The 23548-nt window shown below is 42.5% G+C and overlaps 1 protein-coding gene across 7 annotated transcripts in view; it reads left to right on the top strand.

Moving 5' to 3' along the window:
* The first annotated feature begins 485 nt into the window (after positions 1-485).
* Positions 486-23548, top strand: part of si:dkeyp-72e1.9 (syntaxin-binding protein 4) — a 53346-nt gene continuing 30283 nt past the window's right edge. For 2 of the 7 annotated variants that reach the window (XM_019358386.2, XM_019358382.2), the window contains exons 1-6: positions 2314-2445; positions 5659-5732; positions 11936-12031; positions 15143-15212; positions 15295-15369; positions 19718-19797. In XM_019358386.2, coding sequence (XP_019213931.1) covers positions 2345-2445; positions 5659-5732; positions 11936-12031; positions 15143-15212; positions 15295-15369; positions 19718-19797 — 496 coding nt within the window. In that variant the 5' untranslated portion in view covers positions 2314-2344. Of the gene's footprint in view, positions 629-1426; positions 1495-1754; positions 2278-2313; positions 2446-5658; positions 5733-11935; positions 12032-15142; positions 15213-15294; positions 15370-19717; positions 19798-23548 lie in introns of those variants that run through there. The other 5 variants (XM_019358384.1, XM_025906667.1, XM_019358383.2 and 2 more) reach the window with 5 other exon arrangements.

The following is a 23548-nucleotide window of genomic DNA, read 5'->3' as shown; positions in this document are numbered from 1 at the left end:
CTAATGGTAATTAGATACAGGTGTACACAATCAACACAACCACAGGCAGGAAGTAAAGCTAAATGCAAGAAACAGAAAAAGGAAGTAATGTTAACTAAAGGAAGAAGCTCAGAGACTGATGTAAAGTTAGGAACTAATAAACGTTAGTATGCACAGTAACTAGAACTCAGTGAGTTAAGAAGAAAATGTAAAGAAGCAGGAATGAAAGAGAAAACACGTAAAGATAATTAGGGCAGCTTTAGTGTGAAGTAATAGCAATACACATTTAAAAAGTTTTAACAGATTGAAGCAAAGCAGACTGCAGTCTGTTTCACACACAAAGCAAGAAATAAACCCACTGAGATGTAACAACTCTGTGTGTGTCATACAGTCTGATCTGTGCTTGGAGTATTTGAACAGCCTTCTTGCAGAGGCCTATATTTAGCACGTGCTTGTGCCATATGGATTTGTGTGCATAAGCTTATCATGTCTTCATCAATATCATCTCTCCATATCTGCTTGGCAGCTGCGGTGCATCATGATTGGAAATATGCAGAGTATATGTTAACAACCACAAGCTAACATCCAGGCTTTTGCACCACAGCACAGACATGCTTCAAAGGCTCAAAGTGCCTCTAGGATTTGCCAGGTAGGTTTTCAGCTGTTTTCGTGGCTCAGGCTGAAGCTGCTCACAAATATCTCAGCACCCGGTGCTCCAGGAAACGTTCCTACGAATTTTTCTGTTATTTATCGTTTGTGTCAAAGATTTCTTCTGCTTGGACCTCCTGCAGCCTCAGGCCCGTGTCACTCAGCAACTTTATTTGGGGGCAGCACTTCATAATACAGCTCACAGATAATGGTGTAATTACTGACCAGTCACCATGATTTCTTTATTCGTTTAGGGGGGTAACTTTCAGCAACTAAAATTACCATATGAGAAAGAATGTTTATGTATTTTTGAATTATTAAGTGGCTTTGGACATTGGTAAATGACACTGTAAGGATCTACATGTAATGATAATTTCAGGGAATTTTAGAGGCAAGAACCTTAAAAAATATACTTAGTGTGTTTTTTCTATTCAAACCTCCACTTGTACTGTACCTACCAGTAAGGATATTTTACTGATAGAAAATTACACCTCAAATCTAGAACAGTTACACACCAAATTCAATCAAAAAGAAACCACAGAGTGTATACTGGAACGCTCCCCCATTTATGAATGTAGTGTAATGTAACAGTGAATCCAAACACAGGCAGGTTCAGCAGGTTTCACCTGTGTCATGTTGCTGGGTGGAATCAGTGTGGGATTGCTCGGCTGTATGCACATTTCTTTTGCTTTGATCACTTTGAACAAACAGCTCAGTTACAGTGATCAGTGTTGTATCTTTAAGCGTTGTCGCCTCCATTTGATTGATTGATTTTGTCTTTGCATTAAATTCATTTTAGGGATCACGGATGAGGCTGTCTCTAACCAAAAACCCTTCCTAGCAGCACTGAGCTGAGACAGCACTGTGGTAACTTTTCTTTTTCTTTCTCGCATTTTTGTAACATCAGCTGATCAAAATACAGCCAAAATGAAGAATCGTTGTTTGAGTAGTGAAGATGACAGCACGGAAGGTCTGAATGACAAAAGATGAAGGCAGAGTAATGGATGTCATCTGGGGATTAAATTGCAGTTTCTAAATGGAGAGTAGGGCACTTGTGCATTAATGTGTTTAAAGGCTCGTAAGCCCCTCCCTCTCTTTGGCTCAACAACTTGTTAGCGCAATGGCCAATATCGTCTTAAAAGAAGCTGTGGTTGATACAAATGGAAGTGTGGGTAGAATCTATGGAAAGACTAATGTTCAAGCGTAACGTGGCCAAACACAATTAAACACGTTACCATAAAAGTAGCACAAACATCCACAGAGAGGGGAAAAGCCAGATTCCGTTGAATGGAGCTGTTCCCCGCAACAAAAATAAAGCCGCTGCACGGCCACAGCAAGAGAAAATGACAAGTGGGGAGAGAAATGTGTGAGAAACAAACCACCGAATCATTTCCAGCCTCAGAGGGGGTTTTTTTTTTTCATTTTCCACCGACTTTAGTTATGTAAGAGATTAACCGTGTGGCTGAAGGTGGAGATGTTTGGAGCGCACAGGCTGCTTCGCTGGAATTAGTGCCTGTGCACCGTCATGTGGCTGCTGGCTGAAGGCTGAACGCTGCGACCGAGCCTCCGCCTGTCTCACCGGAGAACCGGGCTCCATGTCAACATGCCAACGTTTTCAGTCATGTACAAAGGAGCTGTGATCATCAGCAGGTAAAAGCGAGCGGTTGTGTGTGCAGGTGGAGGTTAGTCTGTGTGACAGCAGCGGTGGAGTGACACGATGCTGACAGCTGAACTCTGTAAACACGGAGACGCGTTTACTAACCATAGCCCTGTCCCGTGGAAACCAAACACACCGCGTGTCTTCTCGGGCTTTATCTGGTAACCGTGACGCTGACTGTCCGTCTGTAACACAGGCGCATGTTTCTGCTTCGTGTCTCAGGCAGAGCCGTGCTTCATGCTCTTCTCTCAGGCTTATCGATATGTTCTAGTTTTCCGGGTGAGATGATGCAGTGATCTTTCTTGCATGTGCTACAAACGGATGAGCTCCACACCGGAGACCAGGTGCTGTCCCAAGTTTACTGTGAAAAGACTCTATGAGGCACTTTGTCAGCTCTCATGAACATGTTGGGAGCATTAGCGGGTTCCATTGTGGACATTTAATATTGAATCTGTGCTTTTATTGTGTGTGGCTCTTTGATTTTGTCCTTAAATGTTGCTGATTTGTTGATATGTTTTACCAAAGTTGGAACATTTACTGACAGACTTTTGGAAGCTTGTCTCATCGACTTTTTATCCGTTAGGGTGAATGATGCAGTCGGCAGTGTGGAGCTGCTTCAGGGAATTGTGCAGTTATGTTTACAGTATGTTTCTCATGCCACAAGTTATACTTCATCGATGTGTGTCTAACAACACAACCACTGAGGTTTTTGAATGGCACCAAGCTTCAGCGAGTGTATTCGTGACTCCTGTCATGCCCATAGACTGTATGAACCTGGATTCAGGGGTTAGTAGCTGTAGTTGCAAAAAGACTGTAAGTCCTGTAGTGTTACATGGGTAAACGGGCATCTGCTGTCACCTCTGGAAACACACAAGGCATTAACCAATGAGCAGGTGGTTTCATAGCTGGATCCACCCCTCACTGCCATATCCAGGTTGGAAACAAAGCGGTCGGTGATTCACATTGGCCTCATCCATCCGTTATGTTGTCTGTGGTCATGCCCATCAGGTTAACTTTTGCCACTGTATTGGTCTGAATGTGATATAACTCAGTGCACTCAATTTTTTTTTTTTTATGACAATTACTCAGCAAACGGTACCTGTAGACCTGAGGGTTAAACTGGGACTGGGGAAAGGGGGGAACCTTTGTAGCTCTTCAGTGGCAGGAAATGACTGATCAGCTGACCTGTGCTGGTTTTGAGGTTTAATGCTTTTTGTGGATTTTACCAGCTGGATTCTAAAATATATATGGAGATGTTACGTGAACCATCGTGGCTGCTTTCCAACTCCTGGCCAATGTGACCTTTGTACAACCACAATTCCAAAAAAGTTGGGATGTGGTGTAAAAACACATTTTATTCACAATAGAACATAGAGAAAGCATCAAATGTTTAAACTGAAACATTTTACTACAGTCCCGATCAAAAGTTTAAGACCACTTGAAAGTGTTGTTTTCAATAAACTGCATGATCAAAAAATATTTTGCCTCACTCCCATTTCTTCTTGTTGCATGTTGAAGCTCTACTTGGAACCTTGTTAAGATCCAACCATGCAAAATAGGATTTTTTGCCATTTTTCAAGTGGTCTTAAACTTTTGATCAGGACTGTATTTCATGAAAATGGCATCAACATCTTTCAAAAAAATTGGGTCAGGGCAACAAAAACTAAGTAAGTGGTACTGAAAAGAAACAGCTGGAGTAACATTTAGCAGCTAATTAGGTTAACTAGTAAGTAACACAGCTGGGTATGAAAAGAGTGTCGTGGAGAGGCAGAGGCTGATGAAAAAACTGCCAACAAACTGTGGTGCAGTTTCACAATTTTCTTTCGTTTTCTTTTTTTTTGTTTGCGATCTTTGGTCCTTCAAGCAGCATTGCATTAAAAACAGGCACAATTGTGTGGTGGAAATCGATGCATGGGCTCAGAAACACTTCCTGTGTGGGACCACAACTCGCCGTACTGTCCACACATGCAGGTTAAAGTTCCACCCTGCAAAGAAGAAGCCATATGTGAATATGATCAATGATTCTCTGGACCGAAGCTCATTTAAAATGGTCTGTAGCAAAGAGGAAAACCGATCTCTGGTCCGAGGAATACAAATCCAAAATTCTTTTTGGAAAATGTGGATGTAGCATTTTCAGTAGGATAAACGTTTCGTCACTCATTCAAGTGCAGGTTTCCCCAACCTTATAAACAGTATATTTGCATAAAAACTGAAACTAGCACCACTGAACAACGGGCTGTGAGGTCAGTTTCTTGATCATTAATATGCAAATTGTCATGACCATTGATCGAAAACAACCCAATGCAGTAAAATGAATCCAAACCACAAAAATACAAAGAACAACAGTGAATTCAGGTGTTCTAGTGTGAGACTTTCTATATCCATCCTTAACAGATGATGTTAAAATGTCCAGCTCCATGCTGAATGTTGCGTCTTTGTGTTATCAGCCAATGAGCTGGGCTATCAGAATATCATCTAAAGAATTTGAAGCTTGAAGACTGTTATTCTGTACACAGAGCTGCATTCTGCTGCGACATTCATAAAGCCCGGAGTTCAGAGTTTCCTCAGCCTCATTGTTTTTACTGGCAGCAGTGGTGAACCCTCTGCAGCTAAAATGTTGATAGTCCTTTTTTTTTCATTTGGGTGTAGACAGGAAGGGAACTGCAAACTAAAATAAAGTGCTAAAAAGACATCGTTCCAGATACCAAAAATGGTTTGTTCATTTGCAGTATTCTGCATTGTCTTTTGTAGTGTCTAATGAGGGAAGCAAAGGGATGCTTTGCAAGTGTTAGATGAGGATTAGTAATGAAGAAAAAAGGGGAAAGCTGCAGTGTGCAGTCCTCTTGTGCGGCATTATTGCATAAGATGAACAACATGTGTGCCAGCTCTATCTCTCAGAGATTATTGCTCACTGTGTGAGATCTTACCAAGATGCTTTTGAGTTACCCAATGCTGCCGTCTCATTTCTGCTTCCTCTGCTACTGTCACAGCTGTATTTGGTCTTGTCTTCAAACAGCAGTGTGAGGAAAAATACACCTTTGTGTTCATATTTTGAGAAAGATTTTTGACAGTAATGTATATACATAATGTATAGAAGACTCTCATTTGCACAACCAAGTATCTGCAGCACACACTCAAGACACACTCCTTGACTTGTGTGGTGACAAAGTCTCAGGCCTAGTCAGGATAAGCTATCTGAGGTTAAGTTCCCAACACTATAGTGCTCCTATGGATTCTGACTGTGTAGCTGTGCAGCCTGTGAAAGAAAATAGTTGGATTTTGGGTTTTTTTTCCCTATTTCGTCATCTTTTTCTTCCTCACTCTCCTTCCCTTCCCTGCTTCCCGCTTCCTTTTTATCCATTCACCTCTAACAGGACACTAATGGGTCCATACGGAGTCGACCGAGCTGTTCATTCCATGGAGTTTACAGACTGTGAGAATGGCCTAGGTAAGTCTTTTCTTACTTCTGTCCCCACAAGTAACACACCTCAACACTCGACTATTCTCCTTTGTGCTTGCAGAGGTCATATGTGTTGCTGCTTGTAGTTATTGCTCTGGCTCTTTAACTTCAATAAGATGCTCAACTTAAGCTCCTGCAAACCAAAGTTCTTTCATTTTTTCACTTGCACTTGTCTGACTGCTTACACAGCTCAAGTTTATTCAGTGAGGGAGACATTCAAATAGTGATTACTCAAAAAGTAGCTAGTACTCTGTAATGTAACGTAGTTAATAAAAAATGTCCATGAAATGACATTGACTTTAGTGATCCATTAGTTTGTGTACAATGCAAACTTTCCACAAGACATTAAAGGAAAAGAACGATTTTGGAAGTTCCATACATTGCAAACAAAAACTTACCAACACCTAGACCATTTGGACAAGAACAGGAAGACAACCAAACCAAAGACAGGATAAGTGGGTGGAAAGGAACCTCAGTGAACCTGAAAGAATGTGCTAGCCAAAGCCAATTTGGCATTTCTCCACAACAGCTGCAAATAGTGGATCTTTTCACAGTCTTGGAAACAGTGAGGATTAACAAATTAACACAACCTGAATTCCTCCGTCTAACCTCACAGTACAATAAGAGAAGGCCAACACATCCCTGAGTGAAGACCAAAACATCACCATATTACCAACTGACAAGGGGACATGCACTGTTGTTCTAAACTCAACTGATTATTACACCAAGATTCATACACTCCTCAGTGACAACAACCTATGTAGCCTTAACGTGAGACCCCACAAACAACTACAAAAAGAAAGTCACCAACTGTCTACAACAACTCCAAAGGAAAAGACAAGGATTGGCCTCCATACCACCGTTTGTACCCAGGGCATGCTATGGCCTGTACATATGGACTTCCAAAGATCCACAAAGAAGTTGGATCCAGATGAAACCATCGTGTCCTCTAATGTGGTCTCCCTTTTCACTTGTACAACCGAGGCAGTGGAAACTGTCAGTAAACAGCTACAGCAAGACCGCGCCATAGAAAACAGAATCAGCTTCACCCTGCCTTACCACCACATACAACCAGGGTTTCTACATCAAAATATGGATGTGCCATGGGCTCCCCAGTGTCACCCATTGTAGCCAACCTTTATAAGGAGGAAGTGGAAAGTAAAGTTTTTGGTTCTTTCAGAGGAACAGCACCTAAAGACCGGCACAGATGTGGATGACACCTGGGTCAAAATCAAAACCCAAGAAGTAGAAGAATAATAGTTTGCCATTTCTGGACTGTGCTGTGTTGAGGAGAATGGAAACCTCAACACTGAAGTTTAGCAGAAGCCCACACAGACAGGCTAGTACCTACTCTTTGACTCCAAACATCTCGTGGAACACAAACTTGGAGTAATCAGGACCCTGCAACACTGGGCAGAAGAGAAAGGAAAGGAACACACATGTATAGAAAGTTCTTAAAACATGTGGTTATCCCAACAGAACTGTCATCAAATCAGCAAAGATGCACAGGAAAGAAGGTCAGACACTAGCTAGGGAGAAACTGAATGACAAGCAGAACAACATTGTCATCCCTTGTGTAGCAGGTTTATCAGAGGAGAAGCTTCTCCAAGCTTGACATCCACTTCAGACTCGGCCTCGTGAGTAAAGCTTGTGATCTAGAGCTTTCTGCAAGTGTGTCAACATAACCTGAGTTCTGAGAGAAACTGTTCACCTCACAGGACGTAGTGGTCTGACACTTTATACCCAATAGTTGAACAAATACATACAAGCTGAGATGAAGCCATGAATTTACAGAATACAGTTCTTTACACCAAGTCTAAATCATCTACATAGCCTTATTCAATCATCCTCCACTAACCACTGGCGATGGAGCATGATAATGAGTAAATAAAATAATATTACTCTGCGTTTTAAAGGGATTTGCAGAGTAGGTACATATCACTGTGTTTGCCAACCAGGGGAAGTAGGTCAAAGCCATAACCTACTTAACTGAGTGGGGTTAAGAATACAGGAGCTGCTGTTGTTTTTATCCTCCACTTCCACTATCTACTATCCACTATCACTGTGCTGCTGCAACTTGTGCCTAAGCAAGAAAAACAGCTCGTGTCCACGAATGCAACTACTGTCAAGCTGCCAAACATCACAGTGAAGCAAAACTGCTTTATATAGATATATTTATGTCCATATTTATATGTCCACACATATATATTTATGTGGTTGTATAAATCTCCTCAGAACAGAACTGTATTACTCTATTATTGCTGACATGTCCAAGATGATGCCTTACATGATTTGGTGTTTAGTAACTTTTGCAGAAGCTGATGGCATAAAGAACTTGTGCACTGTCAAGGCAACTTGTGATTTGGCAGTATATAAATAAAACTGCATATGTTTAAGTTCTGAACATAAAGTTTACAATTATTCTTGAAATGTTACATTTAAAGAAGTAATAAATATTAAATAACAGAATTCAGAGAGTCAGAGTACATAGGGCAGCTCTGTTTTCTCATTTGACGAATAAAAAAAAAAAAATGCACACAATTTGTGTGCATTTTTTATGCATTTGTAAAATGCATATATGTATGCTATACAATATATATTTGGCTAGGAAAATGAGAAATGGGTCCAGTGATTTACTGAAACCTGCAAAGAGACATGCATCCAGAGAATCTGAAAGTGAATATTTGGTGTGAACACCTTTATTCTTCTTCACAGCCTGAACCGTCAGAGGCAGCTGACTGACTGAGCATGCTGACTCTGTCATTTCTTTAAGTATCCTTCAGGAAAAGTTCTCCAGGCTTCTTGATGGATAATCAAAGCTCTTCTTTGGATGTTCTCTTAAGATAACCCTTAACCCTAAGATAACCCTAAGATAACCCTTCAATAATGTTGAGGTCTGGTCCATAACCATCAGTCATGGACTGGCCACTGTGGATTTTTTTTTCTATCCAGTTATGCTTTTGGCATAACAGTGATTTTAAGGAATTGGTTGTGCTGTATTTATACATATGTGTAAGTGTCATGAAGGTTTTTTGACTTACTGGAAAGCCAAAAAGTCTGAAGAATGAAGATGCGTAAAAGCCAACCTGTGTCTCAATATGTGCACGCAGGTGAGAAGCAAAGCAGCTAATGCCCATCCAACCTGAGCACATGCAGGTGTACACAGTGTTCTGATACATATATTAAAGTCTTAAGGCTTCCTTAGTGTACACATGTAGCTTTCAGCAGGGGGAAGGGCTGCTGTAGCATACATTCGCACATGGAGGACAGCACGTTTGAATCTCTGTGTTAGTGCAGCTGAAAGCTGTACAGCATGAGCCTGTGGGCAGGGGACAGTGTTTGTAGTGAAAATCGTGTCCGTCACAGTTCATTTTGTTGACATGTTGGCAGAATCTGCAGCTTGTGCTTTAAAGAAGACTGTTTTCAAAAATCACTCTCACTACTCAACAGAGACTTTATATTTCACATTCTTGTGTTATCTGGGGGATAAGAAACCATTTTAAGAACCTTTGTAATCACACTGAATAACCCCACATTTTATTTAGATCTGAAAGTATTGGAACATTCAGTTCTTGTGTAAGAAATATGCCCTTGACTCATTATGAACGGGAAGTAATGATTCGGAAAGTAAATGCAAAGCTGAATAAGAACAAGGGGTGTAAGTCTTTCATATTTGCTCCAGCTGCATGTTTTTCTTATCTGATGATAGATGAGGGGAGGAGACTGCTTTGAGGTTTAAAAGAACAAGAAACTGTTTTCCTCAGAGAAGAGTACAAAAGGATGGGAGGAGTGAAACTGTTCCAACAGGCGATAATTAACTTGAGCCCTTCACTCCAGACCCAATTAGTTGTACCACTCTGTGTTGGCTCCAGCAGGCCAGTGGAAGCCTTAAGCTAAAGAAGCCCTGATTTCAGGGTTAACTCTACTGTATTCTCTGTGGAGTGCAGTGATGAAAGATCCACGTGCAGCAGTCAGATGGGCTGTTAGAGCTGTAGAAGCTGTGTGTGTAAAGTGTGCATAAAACGCATGAACTTGGAATAAATCTGTCCACTGACTTTAGTTATAGTTACTGTTGTTTAAATTATTTAAATTATTTAAATTTAATTGGTAGTGCCAAGATTGTTACAATTGTTTTTATTCATTTTCTATCCATATTGGAGTTTTTCTCCTTTGCATAGTAAAGATCGGGTCAGCAAGCAAACAGTAAACTTTCAGCTTTGATTCAACAGGTTAGCTCTGTTGTTGGTTAGCAAGATTACATGAATAACCCTCTGAAGGTCTATTAGAAGCAGTACTTGAATGCAGCACTATGGACAATCCCTACTGCAACCATCACTGAGACTAATCAGCTGATCTGATCAGTATGATTCATGCCTACTGGCTGAAGAAGCTGGCTGCACACAATGAGGCTGCTAATGGATGAAATGCACCCAGAATGGCTAACTGAAGGCCAGACGGTCCTGATCCCTAAGGATCCCCAGAAGCGACTGGTCCCATCCAAATGACAGGGTTCATAGCGTCTGGCAGTACAAATAAACCAGCTGCTAGTCGATGAGAGACACCCAGAATGGCTAACCGAAGGTCCCCCAGAAGGGACTGGTCCCATCCAACTACCAGCCAATAACCTGCCTCAGTACCACATAGAAGCACCTGTCAGGCATCAACACCTATGCCCTGCCCATGATCAGGTACCCTGCTGGGATAATAAGTTGGCCAAAGGAGAAGATAGAAGCCACTGACATCAAGACAAGGAAGCTCCTTACCCGGCATGGAGGGTTTCATCCTAGGTGAAGCATCCTGAGATGCTAAGTGGAAGGAAGAAGGCCGGGGACTAGTAAACGTCAGTACCACAGTCCAGGATGAGACAACGAACATCCACGAGTACATCAGGAAGATGGTCATAGCTGACCGCATGCTCAGTGAATTCCTCAGGCAGCAGAAGGCACAGAGGCACTAGTAGTGGCAGCACAGGAACAAGCTCTGAGCACAAGATCCAAAGAGGCTGTGGTCTATCATACCAGGCAAGACCCAGGTGCAAGCTGTGTAAAGGCAATCCAGCACATAACAGCAGGGTGCAAGATGCCAGCAGGCAGGGCATACATGGATCGCCATAACCAAGTGGCCGGTGTAGTATACAGAAACATCTGTGATGATATGGCCTGGAAGTCTTGAGGTCACATTCCCCTAGGGCAGTCAAGAATGACTAAGCTAAGATCCTGTGGGACTTCTAGATACACATGGACAAACTGGTGATGGCTAACAAACTATACATAGTGGTGGACAACCAGAGGAAGATGGCCGTAGTAATAGATGTAGCTATACCAGCAACATCAGAAAGAAGGAACACAAGAAGTGCAGTCTAGAAGAAGAAGTACCAACGGCTGACAAAAGAACTCGAAAACTTGAGAAGACGTAAAGGTAACAGAAGAATTTGAAGGTAACAGTGTTTCCAGTGGTAACTGGAGCAGTAACTCCCAAGCTAGGCAAGTGGCTCCAGCAGATCCCAGGAACAACATCCAAAATCTCTGTTCAGAAGAGTACAGTCCTAGGAACAGCAAAATACCGAGCAGGACCCTCAAGCTCCCAGGCCCACAGGGGGCATTTCTTCTCTTTGAATTGCTTCTTACTGTGGAAATGGTGTGACACAGTGACATAGTGGTGCAGTGGCATAGCTTAGTGGTTGCAATGCACAGCTTTCAGAGACAGAAAAACAGTCTAAATGCACAGAGTCTGGCTGGTTTTCCTTCAGAAATTCAATTCAGTTTTATTTATATAATGCCTAATCACCAGAGCAGTCACATCAAGAAGCCCGTCAGTCAAATGAACCCCTTTGAGCTGTAAGAAATGTAACCAGGTCATAGTTGGAAGAAATCTGACAACAGTGTGCCAGGAGACATGAACCTCTGTCTGTTGTGCTTGAGCAGTTTTTTGCAGGTATTTTGCAGATGTTGCAGGTTAACCCAGAAAATTAGAGTGTTCACTTTGAGGCATTGTTTCCAGGCAGTGACTCCACTGCCATCTCAAGATGACAGTCATTTTTTACAAGGCACAAAGTGGTTGGAAAGCAAAAGATCATTAAAGAAACAGTGGAAAACCCATTAAAGTACTCTCTCTCTCTCTCTCTCTCTCTCTCTCTCTCTCTCTCTCTCTCTCTCTCTCTCTCTCTCTCTCTCTCTCCCCCCCCCCAACAGGAATTAAAGTGATAGGTGGAGTGAAAGAGCTAACTGGAGAGGAGTTTGGAGTCTACGTCAAACGAATTTTGCCAGGTGGCCTTGCTTCAACTGATGGTAAGACAAGTTTGACTTGAAATCCAGAAACCTTTGGTCAGGGTGTGCTAGAACAGCACAGTCTCCCATTTGAATTTGGACCAGCTACTTTGACCCCCACGCAGAAGACAATAATTCTAGAACAAAGGTAGTAAAAGTTTCTATTTCAGCCTCTGAATTGGGACTATAAGAAAAAGAGAAAATACTTGTGGGACTGTAAATGTTCAGTCATTCTCCAACATCTCTGTTGGAGAATGACTGAACAGTTATAGGTTCTATGTGAAGCAATATTACTAACTGGGTCATTCTTGAATATTTCCCAGAAAGTTCAAAAGAGGTGGAGAGGACTATAAAAGGCCTATAAAAAAGCCACATAACAGAAGGAAAGGAGCTACATGATGCTCTGGTCCGTCAGTACTACTCATGCACTACAGCAGTTATTTGTAGACATTTCCATTCTCTCCACCGATATTTCACAGCAACACCTTGAACATGTCGCCTGGGAGCAAGCATGCAGTCTGCAGCGGTGCTGGTGTTATTTTATGTGTACAAATGCTTTGTTTGTGCGTCTACTACATAATGTCCAAATTTAGTGAGTCCTTGTGCTTAATTTTCCCATTGATGAAGAATGAATGACTCCAAAAGCCAAAGAATAGAAATGAATGTTGACAGTGGTCTGACTGAAGACCTTTGCAGTGAGAACAAGTATTTTTGGAGCACATCTCCTGTGAGTATTAAAACATGAATAATATACAGCACAAGATTGTCTTGGCCTACTTTTTGTGTACCGTACCATGAATGATGGATATAGGGCAAAGAGAGAAGTGTCTGTAAAAACTGTTGTAACTTAAACTGTAGTCAGAAGAGCTGAGTTCACAGTTCACACCCCCACTCATCACTAAGATTTTCATGTCAATTCCAAGTGACTTCACAGTAAAATCTGGAAGATGTTGCTGTTTAAATGGTAAATGGACTGGTTCTTATATAGCGCTTTTGTACTCTCACTGAGCACTCAAAGTGCTTTATACAACTCTACAAAACCTTAAGCTCAGCATCAAAAGGATGGTCTTTAATCCCAGTGGAACTCTACAGTCTTCTTGTTCCCATTTACCCTGCAAGGATATTTGGCATGCAGACTAGGGGGGAGCCAGGGATTGAACCACCAACCTTTGGATCAGTAGTAGTCCTGTTCTACCTCCTGAGCTACAGCCACCCCCCATGGGGGGTAAATTTGAAAGAGAAAATTTGGTGTGAGCACCTTTATTCTTCAGCACAGCCTAAACTCTCTGAGGTAGCTTTCTGTCATTTCTTTCAGCAGTCTTCAATAGTTCCCCAGGCTTCTTGAAGGACATTCAAAGCTCTTCTTTGAATGTTTCTGCCTTTAGTTCTGTTTTTTGTCAAGATGATCCCACACTGCTTCAATAATGTCTGGGCTTTGGGGAGGCCAATCCATGACCAAAACAAAACTTTGAAAGTCCCTCATATAATGGAACAAGGACTCACTCTGAGAGTGAAAACCTCAGCCAAGCACCGCACACTCTGGGCAATATTTCCTTCGTTCCTAAGTGAACAATATTGTATTTTGTTTTCTATGTTCTTTTTAAACATACTCTAAGGAGTTTGTAGTAGAGTAAAAATCAGATAACTCTAACAAAACTGAGGTTTCCTTTGATTACACAAACGTGATATATTAATGGACAATTGGTACTGATTTAGAAATAACTGAACATGAACAACTTGAGCTTATTATATAAGAATAGAATAGAATAATCCTTTAATTGTCCCACAAGGGGAAATTTGGTTGTATCAGCAGCAAAAAAACACACATATACAAAAAGAACAGGACACAGAACAGAAAACAGAGTTTTTACATATTTCCATCATGGACAACAGTTACCAGAGCAGAATACAGTACAGTTGTTAAAATTAGCGTACATATAGTGTGCAAACAGAGCAGGATACTGAAAGATGTTTAAATAGTTAAGAATATTTAGAATAATTAGAAAAGTGCAGATTGTGTGTTGTACCTGTGCATTAAAAAGTAGACATGTAACTTCCAATAAGTTAGTGTATATATAGGCTGAGAAAAAGTAATGTGCAGTTATAACAGTAGAAGTTGTTACAGTGCTGATGTAAACATCTGTGATTGTTGGGAGCAGCTCTGATTGTACAGTCTGACAGCTGCAGGGAGGAAGGACCTGCGGAAACGCTCCTTCATGAATCGAGGATGCAGCAGTCTGTCACTGAAGGAGCTCTGCAGTTCAGCAACATTTCCATGCATGGGGTGGGAGACTCTGTCCATCAGAGATGTTATTTTGGCCAGAGTCCTTCTGTCTCCCACCACCTGCACTGGGTCCAGGGTGCATCCCAGAACAGAGCTGGCCTTCCTGATGAGTTTATCCAACCTCTTCCTCTCAGCTGCTGATAAACTGCTGCTCCAACATACAACACTGTAAAAAATGACAGATGCCACCACAGAGTCATAGAAGGTCTTTAAAAGCGCTCCCTGGACTCCAAATGACCTCAGCCGCCTCAGCAGGTAGAGTCTGCTCTGACCCTTCCTGTAAAGAGCATCAGTGTTGTGGCTCCAGTCCAGTTTATTATTCAGGTGAACACCCAGGTACCTATAAGAGTCCACTATCTCAATGTCCACTCCCTGGATGTTCACTGGTGTCAGTGTGGTGGGTCTGCGTCTCCGGAAGTCCACCACCAACTCCTTGGTTTCCCCGGCGTTGATCAGCAGGTGGTTCTGCTGACACCAGTCAACAAAGTCCAGAGTCCACTGTCTGTACTCTGAGTCGTCCTCACCTGTGATGAGGCCGACTATGGCAGAGTCGTCAGAGAACTTCTGTAGGTGGCAGCGTGGGGAGTTGATGGAGAAGTCTGCAGTGTAGAGGGTGAAGAGGAACGGTGCCAGCACAGTTCCCTGCGGGAACTATATTATACTGCCTTATATTTCAAACTAACCAGGCAGCTCATTCTCTTGACAGTAGTTTCTTTAAACACATATCACATTTTGGGATCAACTGAAAGAAAGAAAAGTCCAAAACGAACCACTGCAGTCCAGCTGATGCCCCCCACCCCCCCTCTGGAGTTTGGACTTTGATGTAATCTGTGTTTAACCTTTCACAGGAAACCTGATGCCAGGGGACCAGATCTTGGAGGTGAATGGAGACAGCCTAGTAGGTGTCACAAGTGAAAGGTAATCTGCTAAAGTTACTGCTCTCATGTTAACAGTAGTGATGAAGACAATCTGTGTAAATGTGTTTGCATGTCTTTCACAGAGCTGTGGATATCTTGAGAGCAGCCTCTGCAACCAATCACATGCGACTTCTTGTAGCCAGAGATGAGGAAGCAAAGTAAGCAGATGTCTGTCTACAGTCCTGTGTGTTAATGTTTCTCTGCAGACTATAAAAATGAGCTTGTATGTGGGAGACTACATTGACTTGCATCCACAGTCGAAATCTATTTTTTGGCCCTAAACAGCAGTGCTGCCCCCTGAATGCTGTTCAAAAAGGAGTACTGTCTTGGTTTACTGTAGGTCCTGCTTTTGAAGAGGGCCCAAAGGTCCATCAAGAATCCGTTTTTATACTGTCAACAATCCCTTGAAAATCCACCTTGTGGACAGGGGTGTCACTAGGGGTGGGTTTAAAAAAATCAATATACCTGATTTTAGTTTGAATAATGCATTCATTAAATCCTGAATCGATTTTTAATTATGTATGTATTTTGCCAGAAATCCAGAAGCTCAGAAAACTATTTCAACAATCACCAAACAGCTAAAACAGCAAATGAGAGCAGGTAAACAAATTCCCCACCAAGATGTAAACACAGAGCGTGGATCCCCCGTTCTGCTCACAGATTCTGATGCTGCAGGTTTCGTTACTCTCCGACCAAAATTGACTGAACCAGCAGCAACAGAAGATCAAACTACGCTTCACGTTTGAAAACCATCGTCATGAATTTTTTATGTGACAGTTTTACAACTGTTTTATCCAGTTGTAAAACTCTCAGCTGTGTCTGTAATCAAACCTCTGTAACTTTGCTCTGCTTCACTTCAGCAGCATCAGGTCATGTTCAGATGCTGATTCATGGTTTTCTTCAGTTTTTGTTCTACTGCAGAATATTTTTAAGGTTATCTGCTGTAAAAACCCAGGACAGGAAAGTCGCCTTCATGTTTTTCTCCCATCCAAGTACTAACCAAGCCCAACGCTGTTTAGCTTCTGAGATCACGGCCATAGCACCCTGAGATCGCCCGATCTCGTCTGATCTCAGCATGCCTTCATGTTTCCTGTGTTTTATCCTCAGTTACTTTGACACAAAGGCATCTACTGTGATGCTCACACCTCTGATGAAGTCTCACAGTGTCAGCTTTATTTTTATACATAGATATAAAATATGGATATGTTCTGATAAATGATCAGAATTATAATATTTCTGACTCTAAACTGAATCGAATCAGGACCTTGTGAGTCAGAATTGAATCAGTTATAGAAATCAGTGATGATACCCAGCCCCACAGCATCTAGATACAAACTCAACCACCGCCAAATGACACCAAATGAATCTGGTAAACTTTAGAGTTTTTTAGATTTACAGATTTTTGTTGGGTGGGTTTATATGTAAAGAAGCTTGTTCTAGACGTCGTCTTAACAACCTGCCAGCGTTGTCTGTTTACTGTGCTTTGTCAGAGTTATGGTTACATTTGAGATACATGTGGTCCAAAAAGGCGTTCATCTTGGGCTCAATGTGGACCAGATCTAATGGACTAAAAACAGTTTTCGATGACGTTGAACTAAAAGAATTGCGGGCACTCCAGTCGCAGCCTGAACAGCAGTATTTTCTTATTGTGTTTGTTTGTTTGTTTGTTCTTGTTTTTGGTTTTGTTTTGTTGGGGGTGAGAAGCAAACTAGCACCAAAAAAAGATGCATCCATTTTCATTCCTTTTGTTCCACACACCAGCTCCACTCAAACAACTCGTGAATAACAAGCTCAAAATGAGTGGAACACATGATGCCTGAACTGTGCTGACAGCACCATACTAGCATTACTCCTGGCTGGTAGTATTAGTGTTGAACCAGCTTTCTAATCTGACTATGGCCAGTCTGAGTGAAAACAAGGTCAGTGCCAGCTGTCAGCATTGGCCTTGTCTTCCCTTCAAATCCACTGCACACAACGTGATCCGTGACAAAGGTAGTAGAGGATTTGCATATTTAAACAGTGAGACTTTAGCACACTAGTGTCAGCCATGAGCTTTACTTAAAAATGCAATATTCTGCGTGTTCAGTGAAGACAGCGTGACAGTCGGGATTTATACCTCGGCTGTTGGAGAAGATACGTGTCAGACTGAAGTCAGTTACATACAGGGTGGATATGTAGAATTACAATGTTGTGTGTAGTTTAAGCGTACCTATTTCTCTGAGGCCTGGCTGTGTCAGCAGTGAGGCTGCCTGAGCCACTCTATCCTCCCTTCTCCATCTCTTTGTGTTCTGCGCAGAGGATGTGACAGCAGAGTCGGGAGGGGGAGAGCTTAACGGAGACGATGCTTTGGATGACATGATGAGCATTGTATGTTAATCTGCACTGTGTGCTTTAACTACCCTGCAGCCCAGAGGAGCTGGCGGGGCAGACAGCAGTGGTGCTGGGGACTGGGAGTGGGGATTATTCGTCTCTATCTTTATATCTGCCTGCACCCCCACCCCAACACAAAGACAAGCCAGAAGGGTCCCAGCATGTGCTGTTTGCTTACCAGCAGCAAATTACAGTTAAAAGAAAAACCCACTTACTGATAAGTTAAGCTTTTTCATCTGCAGCATTGTGCTTTGTGAGAAGCACTCTGCAAACATGTTTGCATGTTTTAGTGAAACAGAACAGACGGCAACACGAGCTAACCCAAAGTTCAGTTCAATTCAATCCATGGCTTTGAAATCACAACAGTCAGCTGAAGGTGACTGAGCCTAAATCTGTCTCTCTCTCTCACACACACACACACACACACACACACACACACACACACACACACGCATACACATGCATGCACACACACGCACACACACACGCACATATGCATGCACACACACACACGCGCACATGCATGCACACACACACACGCGCACATGCATGCACACACACACACACACACATGCATGCACGCACACACACACACACACATGCATGCACACACACACACGCACATGCATGCATGCACACACACACACACACACACATGCATGCACGCACACACCCACGTACGTGCGCACACGCACGCACACACACACACGCACACACGCATGCGCGGATGGTGAATGTTGCTAAACAGGCACAGGCGTGTCATGGTGCTATATCAGACCCTAAATGCCCCAAAAGCTGTTTCTATGGAGGAAAGAGGGAGTCAGCACTGACAGCACATATCTGCTCATCCTTCAGTGTAAAACCTTTAACCCAATCGTCTGTTGCTGCTGATAATAGCAGATGTGAGGTGTGTTTTTATTTTTATTTTTTCTTTCCAAGCTCAGTTTGTGTCTTTATTTTTCCACAGCCAATGTGACTGCTTATCATAATCTGCTTAGAAATGCCAAATTTAAATCAGCGTCCACAGGGACTATCATACTGTGGTGTTGTAAGATCCTTGTTTGTGGCCTGTCTCATGAAACAAGGATTTTCATTTTGAACTGTGAAAAAGCTGCGTCACTGTTTTCATTTATTTTAAATGTTTAAACTGAGAAAATGTTGAAGTTGATGGCAGCAACGTGTGTGAAAAACACTGGAAAAGCTCATGTTTCCCACTGTGTAGCATCCCTGCTTCCATAATCGTCTGTGAGCTAAGGAGAGCAGCTGCTGGACTTTTTTGTCCCGCTCCTGCCTGATAGAGGACTCTCAGCAGTCCCAGCTCTTCTTTTTGTCTTTTTCATTTCATAAAGCTCTAAATGTTCTCAGGTGCTGAAAGGTCTGGACTGCAGGGAGGCCAGTTCAGAAGCAATCCTCTTCTAATATCTGCACTATTCAAATATGAAGGCCTTCATTTTGATTTCAGTTAATTACAATGTTTTTCACACCTAGTTTTAGTTCTTTAGTTTAGTTGTGGTTAACTAATATAACCGTGACGCATCATTAAAGAAATCTTATTCTAAAATTGTTTTATACACAATGATGCTACTGACCTGTTACCACTGCTGTTTCTCTTCAGTTGTCCAGCGTTTCGTGACCCTGACCTAACTTTGTTAAAATGTGTTGTTGCCTTCAAATTTAACATGTGCTCATATTATTCATGAAATATAAAAACTGTACTCAGTGTAAACATTTGATATGTTGATATTTGGATAAAATATGTATTGATGAAGCCTAGAAATAGTCACATTCTGTTTTACATTTACATTTTACACAGTGTCCTGATGTTTTAGGATTTGGGGTAATGAAATGAGCAGACCTTTGTAAACTTACGGTCATCTATAAACTATGTTCCACTTCTAAAATGTATTCATTGATAAAGAAGGGCTGCAAAAAGTACTCAGCAGAATGGTTGCGTGCCATTCATTCCGATGTGTTGTGATTTTCCTGGAGTATATGACTTAAAAGAGCATATATGTACCTGTATCACTTCCCAAAGCAAAGCTGTCCAGATCTACACAAATCATTACAACATCATTGGCTTTAATGTGTAACATGCAGTCATCCTGTCATGTCTCAACATCTGTTTCTCTTGAAAAGGAGGGAATTTGCTGATCTGCTAGAGAAATATGGATCTAATGGCAGCACCGGATCAACACGGAACTCTCCGATCCAGCAAGGTAGGGACGTTTCTGCTTAGCTCTGCTTGGTGATTTCCACTTTCATTTTAATTTCTTCCTAATAAAAAGCTGTTGCTGTATTTACATTAGAACAAAGTGTTTTTGTCATGCACGTGACACAGTACTGCTGTAATAATGTGTTTGCATGTAGAGAAACATGTTTTTGTCTGCTCCTCTGCTTTGGATGAGGAAACATGGTGTAGTCTTTCAGTAGATCAAACTGCCTTCAGGGCTTCCTGACAGAGAAGAAACAGTTTTTTTCTGTTATGTCTCTGTCAGGAAGCTCAGCCATCACGTAACAATAATCAATAGACTGAGAAGTCACTTTCTCATGGACTTTTTTCATTAAGGCCATTTGTTTCCATGGTGTGACAGTAGCCCATAAGAAAGGTTAAGCTTAAAGGTTTACTGTTAGTCAGGCTCCCTAGGAACACTGTCCTCTGTTTGTGCCGGGGGACCGATCCTTGGGGCGGACTGATTTTTACCACAGCATGTTTTGGGGTTTAAAAGCCACAGAGATACATCTTTTAGAGAAAATCAACTGTTGCAATACTCCTGAGACATAGGGGTTCACTAAGGGTTTTTGCATAGACAGCAGTTGTCCTTCTTCCCTCTTTAGGAACCTTCCCAGCTTTGACAAAAGTCCAGCTGGGATAACCACATTTACTCAGGGCCTTCTTGATGTGCTGTTCTTCTGCCTCCCTGGCCGCTGTGTCTGTGGGGATGGTGTTCGCTCTGTGTCGTAGCATCCGTATGTGTAGGTTTCCGGTACACATCAGCTTTTAGATGTCCCCCATTACTGATGGAAATCTCACAGTCTAAGAAGGCTAACCTGCCACTTTTCATATCCTCCTGGTGAATTTGATGTGTTTGTCCACCGACTTAATGTGATCCGTGAAATGTGGAACGTCCTGAGATTTGATTTTCACCCAGGTGTCATCCACATACCTGAAGCAATGACTTGATGGTGTTTGGTGATTGTGGTTTGGGTTAACATGCAGCTTTTCAACAGTGTTGACCGTTTCTTAGGGAGCCTGGCTAGCAGCAAGCCTTGAAGCCTAACTTTTCCCACGGGGCTAGAGTCACAGCATGGAAACAGTGGAAAATGGCCTTAAAGTCCATGACAAAGTGACGTCTCAGTCTATTGATTATGTCATTATTATTTTATTATTATTTGGTAATATTTTCTTGATCAGTTTGTGGTTAAAAAGTATACTTTCAGGTATTCTTCAAACTGTTGTCCACTTTCTAAAGCATAGACCAACATGACCTTTAACATTTAAGATCAAAAATAGAAAACAACCGTTCTATTTTAGTCAGAGTACTCTGCCCATGGGCAGGAAGGAGTAAGTCGACCTTAAAATGCCTTATGACAAGTGCACATTTACCAACATCTGTTTGACTTGGAGAGGAGGCAGCCAGCTGCTGCCGAGCTGTTAAACAGAGCTCCAGCATGTGAGCAGTGCTGCTGATACATCAGGCTTCAGCTCCAGAATAAGGAGAGACGGCACTATAATGTGGTTTGCATTAGAAGACTACGTTAAGAATTGTTAGTATGGATGGTTCACAGGAATATACTGCAAGAGCCTGAAAGTCTCTCTAGAGACACGAGAACAGCGAGAAAAAGACCCTCACTAACAGCAGTGATGAGCTGCTCCATGCTGTTGGCTTTGCTGCTGTAGGCTGCATGGACCACTCCTCGCTTGGTGTAAAAACACTGGTTTATGAAGAGAAATTTGATTGTGATGTGTCTGGTGTGCTAATGTAAACAGTCAGGCCTCGCTGATGCTAAAAAATTGCATTGAGGTCTTTAAGCTAGGGTGCAAGTACAACCCAGAGGAAAAATAACGTTCTAAAAAAGAGAACATTATGTTATATGTGTAGTATGAGACCAGTTTGCTCGTGTTAAACATTTATAGGAATTAAGTGCGACTCAAGTAGAAATAATGTTTTAAAAGGAAAAAATGCCAAATGGGGCCATTTAATGAACTCATACTTTGAGACAACTTTTAATTAGATTAATTAAAAAAGAGCAAACTGGTTAAGAAGTGATCCTGATTTTTGCAGAGAAAATTGTGAGAGTAGAGAGCAGGTGGAAGAGAGCCTTAAGAGGTGGAGGTATGCTCTGGAGACTGGACTAATGAAAGTCTGTACAAGCCAGACAGAAACTGGAGTATGAGACAGAGACGGGTGGAAAGGTCAGCATGAAGGTGCAAAGGTAGTGAGTTTAAATACTGGGATCAAACATCCAAAGCAACAGACAGTGTGGAGTGGGTGGAAGTGAGTTCAGGGGTTTGGGATGGTTTTGGAAACGTGCAGTGGAGGGAGAGTGGATATATTGGACAAAGGATGCTGAAGCTGGAGCTGCTAGGCAGGAGGAAAAGAGGAAGACCTCAGAGACTCATGCATGTAGTGAAGGAGGATATCCAGAGGGCCGGTGCGACAGAGGAGGATGCTGGGATAATGGTGAGATAAGAATAAGAATAAGAACAACTTTATTTATCCCGAGGGAAATTCTTTTGTCATGTACATGCTCAAAGCAGCAGGAGAGACAGAGGAACAGATGAAATAGATATAAGATATACAATATATACAATAAGAATAGTGCACAGTAATATACAGTAGGATTGTGCAAGACATAGTATCGGATAACTCTAACGAAGTAATATACATAACTATATCCTGGTGAATAAATACGTAGGTGGTTTAGCTCACGCCACTCGACAAAGCTGTCCACTACACTCCTGTACTCCTCCTCCTGTCCATCCCTGATACAGCCCACGATGGCAGAGTCATCAGAGAATTTCTGCAGATGGCATGACTGAGACTTGTACCTGAAGTCAGATGTGTAGAGGGTGAAGAGGAAGGGTGATAGGACCGTCCCCTGCGGCGCCCCCGTGCTGCTCAGGATGTTATCTGAGCGGCAGCTCTTCAGTCGGACATGCTGTGGTCGACTTGTTAAATAGTCCGTAATCCAACCTACCAGTGGGGCGTCCACCTGCATTTCCGTGAGCTTATTCCCCAGCAGTGATAGTCTGATCGTGTTAAAAGCACTAGAGAAGTCAAAGAACATGACCCTCACAGTGCTCCCAACAATGTCCAGGTGAGAATAAGCCTGGTCCAGCAGGTAGATGATGGCATCCTCCACACCGATACGAGGTTGATAAGCAAACTGCAGGGGGTCCAGCCAGGGCTCCACCAGCAGACACAGATGTTTCAGGATGAGTTTCTCCAGCGTCTTCATGACATGTGAGGTCAGAGCCACTGGCCTGTAGTCACCGAGGGTCGACGGGTTGATCTTTTTAGGGACAGGAACCAGGCAGGATTGCTTCCAGAGTGATGGGACTCTCTGCATCTCCAGGCTCATGTTGAAGATCCGTTGTAGAACTCCAGACAGCTGGGAAGCACAGCACCTGAGGGCCCTGGGACTGTCACCATCAGGACCAGCAGCTTTGCCGGAGTGGAGTCTGCCCAATTCTTTTTTGATGTCATCTGCTGAGAGGGACAGAGTGAGACAGTCTGAGGGGGCAGGAGAGGGGGGAGGCGAAAGGAGAAGATGGGAAGAGCTGGGTGTGGAGACAGGAGACGCAGGGCAGTCGAACCTATTGAAGTGTAGATTTAGGTTGTTAGCACTTTCGACGTCCCCATCCATCCCAACACCTCTCTTTTGTCTCAGGCCAGTGATGGCCCGCATTCCCTTCCACACATCCCCGGTGTTGTTTTCCTGCAGTCTGTTTTCCAGCCTCCTTCT

This window comes from Oreochromis niloticus, linkage group LG4 (genome assembly GCF_001858045.2).
Source record: "Oreochromis niloticus isolate F11D_XX linkage group LG4, O_niloticus_UMD_NMBU, whole genome shotgun sequence".
In the NCBI taxonomy this organism is placed as follows: domain Eukaryota; kingdom Metazoa; phylum Chordata; class Actinopteri; order Cichliformes; family Cichlidae; genus Oreochromis; species Oreochromis niloticus.
Note: the sequence above shows the minus strand (reverse complement) of the source record. Positions and strands in the feature narration are given on the sequence as shown.